Source organism: Rhinolophus sinicus, chromosome 1 (genome assembly GCF_057876585.1).
Source record: "Rhinolophus sinicus isolate RSI-liver-muscle chromosome 1, RSI-T2T, whole genome shotgun sequence".
Taxonomy (NCBI): Eukaryota; Metazoa; Chordata; class Mammalia; order Chiroptera; family Rhinolophidae; genus Rhinolophus; species Rhinolophus sinicus.
The window spans coordinates 89,538,954-89,552,241 of record NC_142501.1 but is presented as its reverse complement, the minus strand read 5'-3'; the positions used below and the strand labels follow the sequence as shown (position 1 = coordinate 89,552,241).

At 50.7% G+C, this 13,288-nt stretch overlaps 1 protein-coding gene across 3 annotated transcripts in view; it reads right to left on the bottom strand.

Annotated features, from left to right (window-relative positions):
• CRACR2A (calcium release activated channel regulator 2A) overlaps positions 1 to 13,288 on the bottom strand; it is a 133,082-nt gene that overhangs the window by 15,656 nt on the left and 104,138 nt on the right. For 2 of the 3 annotated variants that reach the window (XM_019756945.3, XM_019756948.3), the window contains exons 10-13: positions 12,304 to 12,349; positions 10,193 to 10,299; positions 6,908 to 7,232; positions 3,366 to 3,498 (exon numbers count right to left, since the gene is read on the bottom strand). In XM_019756945.3, coding sequence (XP_019612504.2) covers positions 3,366 to 3,498; positions 6,908 to 7,232; positions 10,193 to 10,299; positions 12,304 to 12,349 — 611 coding nt within the window. Of the gene's footprint in view, positions 1 to 1,759; positions 2,002 to 3,365; positions 3,499 to 6,907; positions 7,233 to 10,192; positions 10,300 to 12,303; positions 12,350 to 13,288 lie in introns of all 3 variants that reach the window. The other variant, XR_012493823.2, reaches the window with a different exon arrangement.

The window sequence follows — 13,288 nt, the reverse complement described above, 5'->3', positions numbered from 1 at the left end:
TGTCCTCCTCTGTAAACTGAGCTGTAATGGAGGGTGTGAAGGGCGTGATGGAGGGTGTGAAGGGCGTGATGGAGGGTGTGAAGGGCGTGATGGAGGGTGTGAAGGGCGTGATGGAGGGTGTGAAGGGCGTGATGGAGGGTGTGAAGGGCGTGATGGAGGGTGTGAAGGGCGTGATGGAGGGTGTGAAGGGCGTGATGGAGGGTGTGAAGGGCGTGATGGAGGGTGTGAAGGGCGTGATGGAGGGTGTGAAGGGCGTGATGGAGGGTGTGAAGGGCGTGATGGAGGCTGTGAAGGGCGTGATGGAGGGTGTGAAGGGCGTGATGGAGGGTGTGAAGGGCGTGATGGAGGCTGTGAAGGGCATGATGGAGGGTGTGAAGGGCGTGATGGAGGGTGTGAAGGGCGTGACAGAGCGTGTGAAGGGCATGATGGAGCGTGTTCACGATCTGTTCAGCTGTAGCGTTCAATGAACACATGGAGGTGACCCCTAACCTGCAACCTAACTGGTTCCTCAGTGACGGCTGGAAATCAGGAGCCCCCGTCACCATGAAATGTGTTGTGCTGTGGGACGGTGTGGATTAAAGCTGGCTGGACTCCAGGACGGGCAACGGCAACCTTTCTGGACAAGACAGGCCCAAGTTGTCATTCAGAGCAGGAGGAATGTGGAGTGGGAGTGCCTGCAAGTTGTCATGGAGAAAACTCTAGGGATTTCTCTGTAGAGATGGGGCGTGGGATAGAAACTGAACTGGTGTCCAGGACAGGGCAGAGTGCACTCTGTTGGGAGAAGCTTTTGGAGGAAGCACCTTGGGTCGTGGCCTGTGATTTAAAGCAGGGGGCTGTGAGCCAATGTGAGGCAGTAGAGAGGGCACTGGACTCGGGGTCCTGTGTTCTAGGGAGTGTTAGTCCCCAACAATCAGTCATCTCACCCACAAAACGAGCTCCAACATTCTACAAAAGCCATCCTGTGACATCTCCAGGACGTCCCAGGGCCCAAGCACCTGCTTCTGAAGGCATCAGCTGGTCCTAAGGTGCTACAGGCAGGTGCTCAAGTCGCAGTGCTGTATTACACTGCGCACAGGCCAGGAGTTGAGTACAAGTCATGTTCTAGGAGGAGTTGGAGGCCCCTCTGATGATGGAGGTGAGCGTTGGGGCGCTGAGCCCCTGGGAGGGCTGTGCTGATGGTGCGGGGGCTGCCGCCCTGGACGGGTGATGGCTGGTGCCCTAGCCTAGGGTCGGACCGCAATGGGCCTAGAGGGCCAGGACTCTGCAGCTCTCCTGTCTCCTCACAGGGCGCGTCTTTCAGGTGGCTGGTGTGACTGCTCACCGACATGTGCACAGTGCCCGGCAGGGACAGTAATTTAAGCTGCTGCTCCTGCATATTTTGTGCAATGTGAAGAAGGGCGTTCCTGATTGGGAGTCTCTGACATTTTTCTCCTTCCTAAATTGTAGGTGTTTCTATAATTGACCTCCTCCTGGGAAGTGCAAAATCATCTGATTTTTATTTTTCAGAGCCTTCCATCTCAGGGGCACAAGTTGGAAATGTAAACAGACCCTGAGACCCCGATTCCCTGATTTCAGCAAAAGGAGACGCACCTATGGGCACACTGCTTGGAGACCCCAGGTCTCGACATCTGTCCCCCTGCCTCCCAGGGGCCTGTGCTTGAGCCATGACGTGTGGGGGCCTACCCTACTGTACACTCTCCGGGGAAGGCCAGCCCACCTCCCACAGCCATTGCTTCCTGTGTCACCAGGCTTGGCTCACATGACTCACTCCCAGCCATTCCTCTCCAGGCCAAACAAGGCCAGGCTCTTCTGAGCTTGGTTCACAGGCTCTGCCCTTCTTCCCGTCAGGGTCCTGATTCTTCCTCTGGGGATGCTCTCCGTCTTTGGGTGGAATGAGGCAGAAGGGAGGGGACAGGAGGATGTTCCAGATATTATAACAGCATAGGAAAAGGTCCAGCAGTAGGAAGAACGGCATCCTGAAGCATGTGAGAAGAGACCCGTCTGTAGGAGGAAAGTTGGAAGGAAAGGCCAGTTCAGGATGAGAGGAGAACAGGAAGTTTCCCCAGGCAGGAAAAGTCTGTCTTGTGGGGACAGCAGCCAAAGGTCAAAGGTAGTCTGGAGAGACGCTCAGGCTTGGGAGGAGTCTTGGGTGACCCAGCTCATATCCCATGTTTCAGATAAGAAAAGCTGAAGCCCTGAAAGAGGGAACCTGTCCCCCCGAGGTCACACAGCTGGTTAGTGGCAGAGCTGAGATGGAGATCCAGGACTTCTGATACCTCAGCAGCCTCCCCTGCCTGCACCAACCTCTGTGCACCTCCCGTGGCAGGAAAGGGTCCTCACCACTCACTGGGTGCTAAGCACACACAACTCAGTATTATTAGGGCCACTGTGGAATCAAACAAAAGAGGGTGTGGGGGGAGGGGAGAGGCCAGAATCAGCACCAACTTCCTGTTGGGAATATGGACAAGCCTCTTAACTTCCCTGGGCCTCTGTTTCCTGATCTGTCTGTTGGGCTGATAATAATACTTGCCTCCCAGGGTTATGTGAAGATAGACTGAAATGATAAATATATAAGCCCATGGTGTATTTTCAAATATAGTTGACTTATCAGTGCAGTTAAATGGTACACAGTAGGCACTCAATGAATTTACTTTTTGCTTGAGTGATTCAACTTGGTAGAAGCTAAAAGGTCAATATGCCTGTGGGTATTGCCACATATTCCAGTGCAATGGGCAACTGTGGGTGAAAGAAGCAAAGTCCTCTATCTAAATAAGATAGCATTCAACGGTGGGAACACATTAAGCCTTGATCATCCACTGATACGTAGCTGAGTCAAATGAGTTTCTACAATGAACGCCAGCTGGCAGCCAGCAGGCCCGGGATGTGGGATGGGTAATATGTGATAGGGAAAGGAACCATCCAGAACACTGTTCTCCTGTACACACACAGGGAGGGGCAGGGCAAGGAAGCAGCTGGCCCATGGGGGAGGCAGGAGTTGTGGGGGAAGGGGGGAGCTCAGGAAGAGCACGAAGATTCAGGGCACTGCTGAGAATGGGGAAGGAATGAGAGCGAGACAGGCTCAGGTGGCCACAGGGGCCTGAAGCCCATCTTGGCCAACTTCAGTTCCACTCAGGCCGGACATAAGAAGCTTTCAGTGGTCCCATTCCACGTGGAGTGAGCTTAGTAGCCAGCGCTCTGGGGGAGGGGGACTTCACCTTGCCCCTCTCAGCCTCACTGTGGAGCAAGCAGACCCTGCCCCCTGGCAACCAGGCTCCACGGCCCCCTATCCCCAGGCGGCTCCATTGGCCTCCTCCCTTGGCCCTCATCTCACAACCTCCCATTCCCAGAGGTGGGCCGGGACTCACCCACAGTGGCTGTCATGCCCGGGGAGAACCGGTCCTCACAGAACCTCCTCAGGAAGGATGTCTTCCCCACGGCGGAGTTGCCCACAAACACGATCTTGAAGAGACGGTCTGGGGTGGAGGGAGAGCCTTCCTCCTGTGGACAACAGACAGGTTAGCCAACTGCCGGGATGGTCACTACCTGTGTCCTGGACACAACATGCCCTTCATCCATCCCCACATTGTCCAGGGCGGAGTGGGGACCAGGCTTCCACACTCGCACCAGGGAGGCCGCCCAGCCTCAGATGCAGATGGCTTGGGGCTCAGGATACATACGTCCCTCCTAACAACAGCAGGAGGGAAGAGGGACATTCATTTAACCAACGTTTGTTGTCCAACTGCTGTGTCGTGGGCCCTGTGCTGGGCCTGAAGATGCAGGGACGAGCCGGTGGCCTGGTCTATGGTGGAGTGAAGAGGCAGGCCCAGAAACAAACAACCTCAGCCCAACGTTCCAGGGGTTCTGGGAGCAGGGAGCAGGAGCCAAGCATCCACCAAGGAGACACTGTGAGAGGGGCTTGAAGCAGATAGGGGATAAGGTGGGGCGTTTGCAGGGCAGAGGGGAGTTAGAAAAAAGGAGACACCTCTGTCACAGGTGCAGAGACAGCCCAGGCTGGGATGGGAGGCCTTTCTTTCTGCCCTATCATTGGAAACCTGGACTGATGGAGGACACTCTTGCCCCCCCTGCCCTTTGCTCTTCTGTCCCATCTTATCAGCTTCCATATAGGATTCCATCTGCCTTGGGAATGAAGGCAAGACAGTCTCCACCTAGTAGGCTAGGAAATCCGTAACGCCAGGCCACTGGGCAGAGCTTTCCAAGAGTCAACCGGTCACTGCTGCACCTTCTCCTCTGCCCTGTGGCCAGAGGGACTGGGAGCAGCTCCCATTAGTCTGGGACGCTAAGGCTCTGCAGGGGACTTGCTTTAACACGAAGCAAGTGAGAGGCAGAGCAAGGAGCTGCCTTCCAGCACAGGCTCATTCCTTGTCACTCAACCGGAGAACTGCTGGATCCCGCCTGCAGGCCCAGCCCTGCACTGTCGGGCCAAAGAAGGAGGCTTTTTGAATCTATTTAGAAGTGGATTTGAGGGAATTAGCTCCTCTCATTGAGCAAATACTATAATGGAGTGGCAGCAGATCTTAGCTGTACTTGGCGTTTCAGAGAAAAGCCATTAATAGCCTTTTGGGGGGAAACCATTCCATGTAGTACTTAGGAAGGAATTCAAGGTCAATTACAGGAATTTAAACTGAAAAAAAAGAAAAAGAAAGAAAGAAAAAGAAAATACTCCACACTCAACATCTATGCCCCTTGCTCGCTATTCTTTGCTCTTATATGGGGGCAGCAGCTCTCTGCCATTGTCGGCTCAGCCTGTCCCTTCAGTGTGAGACTAAAGCTCAGAGCAGGCCCTGGTGGGCAATGCGAAGCCCAGGGTGGGTGGAGAGGGTCCTGGCTGCAGAGGCCGTGCCTGGCCCTTCCCCGGTGCTCCCCACTCTCCCTGGCCCCGCCCCAGGCACAGCACCGTTTTTCTCCCAGGCCAAAGAACATAAAGACATTGATGCTGAGCTCCAGGCAGGACCCACCGCACAGGTGCAGCACATTCCTACTTATGTGCATGTACTTAACTTGTGTCCCCTCTGGGGACAAGCCACAGTGAGACAACTGGATTGGGGTAAAGGGGCTGGGAAAAGATCTGTTCTGATTTTCCTTCCCATCACTTAAAAAAAAAAAGCTTTAAAAAATAAAACTAATCTGTGCAAATTTTTAAAATTAGGAAATACAGAAGTAGAAAATAATTATTCATAGTCCACCTCTACTACCTGCAGGGATCTCTAGTCTTCCAGGCTTTTCCTCTGTATGGATGAATGAACATATGTTTTATTGACAGTGACTTGAGACATTATATATAATTTTGTCCTTTCTCATATATTATTGAATTATAGATATTTTTCTGAGTCACTAAAGTTTTTTGAAAATATGATTTTTAACAGCAGTGTAATACTCTACTGAATTAATATGCTATGGTTTATGTCTCTATTGGTGGACAGTTTTTCAGTTGTTTGCTATGATACACTTACATTTTTGCAGGACATCTTTGTCTGACTTTGGTTGTTTCCTGAGGAAAGATTGTTAGAAGTGCTGGTACAAAGGATGTGGTATTTGTAAGTTCCTGATTCCTACCACTTTCCAGAAAGGTTGCACCAATTTCTGGCTCAGCAGCCGTGCATGAAGGGCCTGCCTCACAGCACCTTCCAAAGAGCAGATGAGGCTGTTATGTGACTTCTGGTGGATTCTAGTGACTTCTAGCTGCAGCTTCTGTCCCCAGCTCAATGGCAGCCCAACCTGGCGGCTGGGCCAGCCCCTGCTCCTCAGGCCACTTCCCGGTCTGCCAGGGGGGAGAATACATTTCTGATGCCTCATCAAAGAACTGTGAGGATGAAACGCCACCGCAGATGCCACGCTTAGCCTTTTTCCTTTACCCTGACCTCTTGACACATCTTTCACATTTTGGGGAAAGCATGGAGTATTGAACACCCCACTGGTGCCCACTGTCCACAAGTGTGGGTCTGTGCACTGATGGGCTGTGAAGGGCATGTAGGAGGCAGGGGCCCCACCCACCACTGGGTGCCACCCAGTTCCCCACCCTCCCAGGGCCCTTGGCCTCCACCACACCACCTTTCAGAGTGAAACGTACGTAGGAATCTTAATCCGGACCCAAGAATGATAACCAGAGCCAAGAAGTCCCTGCACAGTAGCCAGGGAACGACTCCTGGCAAATATGCTAATACAGCCACGGAAACGCTCAAGGTGACGAGCTCGGTTCTAAAGGTCTGTCCTTGTGTGCAGGGAGGAGCCTCTGTCACACTGTCATGGGCATTTCCAAACCTGTAGTAGAGGGTGGAGGGCTCGAGCAGCCTATTCATGGGCCTGGGTCATAAACAACGTGGGGTATCTCATCACCACCAACCAGAGGAAGACGGTGCACACGGCCTCCTTCTCCCTGCAGAACTCAGCAGGAAGACCTGTGGGCACTTCCGGAGGCGTGAAGGCATGGAGCGCACGCTGACGGGAGGAGCAGGCGGGGCACTTGGGACTGAAAGCCTGACCAGCTGATTAAGACGGGAGAGAAAAATGATGGTGTGGAAACTCTCTGGCCTTGTGGAGAGCAGTCACAGAATGTAAGAGAAGATGTACAATTTTAAAAGTGTGGGAAACCTTATGCAGAGACGAGCAGAGGATTGATCTTAAGTAGGTACATGTACTCAAAAATGCTTTTGAATCTGAATCAGAAAAGAGAGCACAGGGTTGGGAGTGGGGAAAACATCAGAAGTTATACGGAGAATTTACCAGGACCTCTGAGTCTCCCCCGGGACAGTCAGCTAAGCAGGAGAAAGTGGTATTTGAAGAACACAAATACGCTGATTCACAAGACCAGCTGCATCTGACTTCCCAAGCTGCCTTTGGGGCGGGCATAGGAGTGACGTCTGCACACCATCGCAGGATGTGCCCTTACCTGAGACAGAGCTTCTTTCCCAACAGGCTGTCCTCGGGGAGATGTGGGCATGAGTTCCAGCGGAGAAGGTTGGACCTGCTGGGTTGGTCCTTCGACCCTCTGGTCAGGCACGTCCTCTTCTTCTGGGCATTTGCTCAGCGGCGGCTGAAAGCTGCCGTCTAGGAGCTGGGGCAGGGGGTCTTCTTCAATGGAGATGATTCTGCGGAGAGCTCCCTGGCGTGGCTCCCTGGCTTCTGCCTCCTCCTCTGTAAGGGGATATCCACTCAGCCCCAGGGAGCTTCTCCTCCTTGTCATGCCAAACACGTCTTCTTCCTCCTCTGACTGGCTATTTGGGGATGGGGAAGAAGGAAGAGTAGGGAGAAAACTGTAAAATGTGTCAATATGGAAGCCAGACAGCTCTTCTGACAAACAGATGACTGAAGAGCACCACACCTCGGGAGCAGCGGGCTCTAGGAGAGGGAAAACAGACCCAGAATCCTTTGGCTCATTCACTCGGCCACTTGTAGCAGTGCCTGATGATGGCGGTGATGATGAGATTAGCTTAATGCCCAGCAGTATCATCACCATGACTAAGCCCAGCATTCCATGAGGGGTGAAAGCAATAATGACAGAACTAAATACATTTTTACAAGTTGTGAGAAGTAAAGCGTTCGAAGAAAGGGGCATAACATAATCTGGAAACAAAGCATCCTGGATTAACAGTCAGGCGGCCTTGGCTCCAGTCCCAACACCAGCCCTGACTGACTGTCCCTGGGTTAGACACGCTGAGCCTCAGTTTCCTCACGATAAAAGGTGGCCCACTGCCTTGCCTACCTCACAAATAAGGTAATGCATTAAAAAAGACATGCTCACAAAGCAGCCCTCAGCAATGTGAGGGGGGGTGAGGGGCTGCTCTGGGAGCCCCCCCTTCCAGCCCCCCCACGAGTCAGATGTCTGCTGGCTCAGAGGCGGCTGCCCACTAGAGAATGGGCTTTGGGTTGGGAGGAAGCCAGACGACCTGCTTCTCCTTCCTTTCTCTTTCTCTTTCAGTCCCTGCAAGTCAGAATCAGGAGGAAGTGGCCCAGAGCCCTAATGCATATTTACTTCCAAAAGCACTTGAGCATAAAGAACAAGGAGAGCTGGTTGGGATATGCGGGGACATTGGGCCAGTGCACACACCGTACTTTCTTAGGTTTTGAGAGCCAAGTCCTCACAGATCCTTCCGGCACAGCAGTTCCTCGGTCTTGGTGAACAGCTGAAGCTGGGAAGTGTTTTAAAGGGGACAGAAGTTTGACAGGGAGAACCTTGAGTCCACAACTGACACACACACACACCCCTGTACACACATACACCCGTACACACATGCTAACACACACAGCACATGTACACACACATGCGCACGCATACACACACAAGGATTAGAGAATAAAGTGGGATGGGAATGAAATGAGGCGACTGGGTGAAGGAGAAAGGCGGCAAAGGACACAGAATATGCAGACCAGAGACGCTCCCTTCATCTTGCCCCCGATTTATAACATTTATTATTCCTACGGACCAACAACAGGAAGGAAAGAAATGCATGCATCACTGTTCTGAAGTACAATTCTGAGAGACAAATTAAGATGTACTGCTTGCTCACAAAAATGTTGACTTAGTTTGGATCCCTTGATATAAAATAAAGGATTTGTAGCGATTTAAGGACCTTTCCACTTTTTATAAAAATCACCACTTTTAATAGACGCTGTCTTCTTTCCAACAAACTTCTTTTATATTCTAACAAGCCTACTGTCTGTCGCCTCTGGAACATAATTGGTATTCCCCTCCACTTTCTCTCTGCTTGCACACAAGGGAGCTTATGTCTGTGCACGTGCGAGCAAGCGTGCCCACACAGCGTGGTTTTCAAAGGCCTTACAGCCAAGAAAGAAATAGCCACTGAAATGGTCCTAAAATGAAGCATTTCTTGGGAAAAGCTTTGTATTGGGGCAATTCTCAAGCACTACTGACATTCTGCAACACCGTCAGCTTAGCCTGACTAAGTTCACTTTTGGTTTTCCACCAAATGCTGTGCGCCCACCGCAGACAGCAGTCACCTCGGGCAAAGTCTGCATTGGAATTCAGGGTTCACAATTTGTTGCTTCCTCGGTTATTGTCTGTTTCCTCCACTCAACCATAAGCTCCATGAAAGCAGAGATAGGGTCTGTTCTGCTCACCACTGTATACCCAGCACATAGCACAGTATCTTGTATATAATAGGTACTCAACAATGGACATTAATGGCAGGACTCAGGTCTAATTTATCTTCGGAGTCTACAAAGATGTCAAAAGAATCTCTAGTACAGAGTAGGCAATTGCTAAACGCTTCTTGAATGAATCAATCAGTGAATATATTCAATTCCGAGGAACCAACAGGCCAACTATTATTGCAGAAATTTGATTCCTAAATTGTGCCTCCCTGTTGAGCTATTTAGAAAAGGAATTCATAATGATCAGGTCCAAAGACCTGACTCATCAGCTGACTGACATCCAGGGTCACCTCCCTTTTCTCATCTGTTTATTTTATGCTCGCTGTCCTCAGTGTCTCCTAACTGAGCAAGTTCACACACTTTCTCCCCATGTCTCATACGAAGGGATCTGGCTGCCTTTGCCTCTCTGTGGCCATCCATGTGTATATGGATGGAGCACGTGCCAAAAAGAAGAGGGAGCAGGGGACTGGATGGTCTCTTTGAATGAGCCCCTCTTTTGGGGACTCAGTCATGTGCTGTCCAACAGGAAAAAAACATGTCATCCCTGTGTTAATTAAATATGAATCATTGAAAGGCATCTATCAAACACAGGCCCCATTCTTGTCTGTAAAGGAGTTCAACTGTTGGAGATTCCATATGACACTTTAATTACCCTTCAGAGCCCAAGCAGTCATGTCCCTAAAAAACCAAGGGCATCCACTCTGCTGAACAGAAAAGGGCTCATGTCCCACCACACCCTCCATCGCTCTGCCCTGACCTCTCCTGTTCTCCCTCTCCACTGCTGAGGTACGGCACCTCTGCAGTGTCTCCCTGCAGGCACATCCTGAGGGGTGGAGGCCCAGAAGACAATGGCCTGTCCTAGGAGCTTGCTCTGCATGGTCTCCTCCCACTTGGATGTCAGAACAGGAAGAGACATGCCCTCTAAGATCCCAGGAGAGTGAGCGCAGCTGACCCCAAGCTTCCCCACCAGGACCGGTCTGTACTCAGCACGGGCTCAGGACCTGCTCCCAGTGAGTGTAAGACCAACACACAGATAATGATGAACAAATGGATGATGACTTACCTTCCAAGAATCCCTCTGCTGTCCATATATTTGCCTATCACAGAGCCAGATCTCTGTTTCCAGCTTGCCTTGGAAGCAGCTGTGTTTGCCTTGGCTGCCTTATCTTTCTGTAGAAACACAAAAGGCCCTCAGATTCAGCCTGCTAGTTAATCCCAACATTTGAACAGAAAGGGCTCAACTTTCCCACCTCATAGGTCAGGCTCTAAACAAAACTCGGAAGTCAGCAAGTGATGTTTGGGTCTCCCTGCCAGAACTCAGCTCTCTTGCTTTTTGCCATCATCTCCCATCAGAATTCCTCCACTTACTGTATAATAATCTAATCAAATGAACCAACACACAGTTTAGAACCTGAGGTCCACCATATTATCCTTCACAGGACTACTGATAATTTGCGAGAGGACAGCAAAAGGAGATAAATGCAGGATGCATAGGAAAAATATTTGTGGACAGAGAAGACTGTGCATCTTTCAATCACACCCTCATGTGTGGCTCCAGTTCCTCTTTACTCTCAAAGCTCCGGATGTGAGAAAGGGACCAGCCCATTGGATCAATGAACCCAGGGCCCATCCACAGCTACTAAGTCAGCACAGGGTATTTCAGACCTTTTGTGGACAGAGGCTGCGTGTAGATAAATTACTCATACGTCTATAATGGAGAGCCTGCGTGGAGCAGGGGTTTACAAAGTGCTTCGCCAATACTGCCTGACAGGCATCTTCCAGGAGACGGGGGGCGGGCGAGTTAGATCACAGCCATCCCCATGATTCCCAGTGATCCTTAATGAGAGAAGGAGGGGTGGCAGGGCTCCCAGAGCTCCTGAAGGGATGGCTATAATGATTCTAAATTAATCTTTCATTATTATTCAGCATGAACATGGTTTTATCCCTCTTTCTTCTAGTCCCCACAAGAGTCCTTAAGAACTCGTGGAGTTCCACCTCCTTTTCAAAGCAAAATGAGTTTGGCAGGTAAGGGGAAGCAAGTGCAAGGGACTAGGGTGACATTTGGCTGGAAGCCATGAAGTAAACTCAGTGTTGGTTCTGAAATACTTAGAGTCATTATCGTCATCAAACAAACACGTGTAGCCGAAGCCCTGCTCTAATAGTGTACACAGGTGGGCAGCGATGCTGGCTGCCAGTCAGAGACAGAAAAGAACCGGTCCCTCGGGGATTTACAATTATAAACCAGGGCGCACCTAATTCAAGGTAAACTAGCTGCCTTTTGCTGACTGCATTTAGACCACAGTTCAGCGAAGGGTCCAGTGCAAGACTGCCTCTTTCCAAGAGTTTTTCTGAAAAATCCCTACAATATGGAAAAAAAGATAGGGATTCCCTTTCCTCATGGGATAGTTGCAGTCATGGTCCAAGGAGGCAAATGACTTGCCCAAGGACACACATGAAATTCCTGGTGGGATAATTCTGAGTATTAATAACTCACATCAATCGGTCCTGCCCCCATTTTTTTCTTCCCTTCAGAGCATCCAACAGCTGCTGTCTACAGGGGAAGATGATAGGGGAGCGTGGAATCCTAGATTTTGTGTAACGCAGCCCAAAGTAAAGATCTTCAAATGCATACAGAATGTTGTGCTATTTGGGAAAGTATGTAAGAGTGGTGCTCAGGTATCGAGGAGCAGGGGTCCCCATAAGGTACAAGAAATTGACAAAATCAACTATGCAAGTTGTGAAACATGCATTTTGATTTTGCTCTATGACAGTGTAAAAATACAAAATCTTCAACAAGAGATCAAAATTTTAATGAAAATAAATGTGAGCATTTTGGTATAAAAGTGATGATGACATTTCAACTGTGCCATCTCATGGGGAGAACTACCATTTCTGCACCCAAGAAATGTGGGGGGCTTCTAAATATTTCTGTCTCATTACGTCAAGAGGAAAGTATGTGACTTCATAGAAAATCAACACACTGTTGCTCAGGAGGGAGGCCACCCTGCATTTTTATTATTTTCACAAAAGCTTGTGACTGGTCCTGCTCACCCAGAAAGCAGCAGCCAGACCCCACGCCTCAGTACATTTCTGGCCAGTCCCAGCTCAGGTTCTGGCTGCCACTGGCCGACAGTCCTTGCCTTCCCCCAGGGGAAGGGGGCATCGGCCACTTACCTGAAAACATATGTCCCGTTCATCCCGAAGGTGCTTGTTCCTTTCCCTGAGGATGGAAAAGCGGAGTCTATTCAAACCTGGAGTTTGCCGTCGACAGATCCAGTACCAGCCAGTTTGCCAGCCAGATGTTTGCAGAGGAAGGCTTGGTGTGCAAGGCCCAGGGACATGTGGAACCTCTTTCCTTAGGGACTGTGGTTAACAGCAGAGCGTAGTTGCATGTAAATCAGCTCAGAGGCAGGGGGATAGACAGTATGGCTTTGTGACACGGCCCTTCAGGATCATGCACTGGTCTATGTTATTACCGGGGGGACCACCCCAGAGCGTGACCAGGAGATCCAGCTGCGCCTGAACAGACTATTGGGCCTCTGTGTACGTTCTCTATGAGCTATCACTCATGCATGCATTCACTCCGCACGTGTCTCCTGGGCATCCACTACACGCCAGGGGCTGGTCTAGCTGTCAAGGTCACACCAAGGAACATGAGAAAACGTTCCTCAGGGAATTTGTATTTTAGCACAGGCATAAATGCTATTGAGAAAAATAAAGTGCGAAAGTGAGATAAGGTGTGGCAGAGGGTGGAGTGATATTTCAATAAGGCGGTCAGGGAGGACGTCACCGAGAGGGCAGCATCTGAGCAGAGACTTGGAGGAGGAGAGGGGAGCGCTGCAGGTGTCTGGGGAAGAGCAGGGCAGGCAGAGGAAAGGCAAGGCCACGCCTCGGATGCCTTGCTGTGCATGAGGAATAGACAGGAGGGCAGCAGGGTGCGCAGAGGGAGAGCAGTTAGGAGACAAGGTCGGAGAAAACATGGCGGGAGGAATGGGGGCCTGCCGTTCATGGCCTCTGGGCCATTGGAAGAACTTTGATTTTCACTCCAAAGATGGAACCGTGGGCAGGTAGGGGGATGGCAGAGGAGTATCCTGACCTGACTCATGTTTTCAAAGGAGCCCTATAGGTGGTATGCTAAGGACAGAGCGCTGGGGACAAG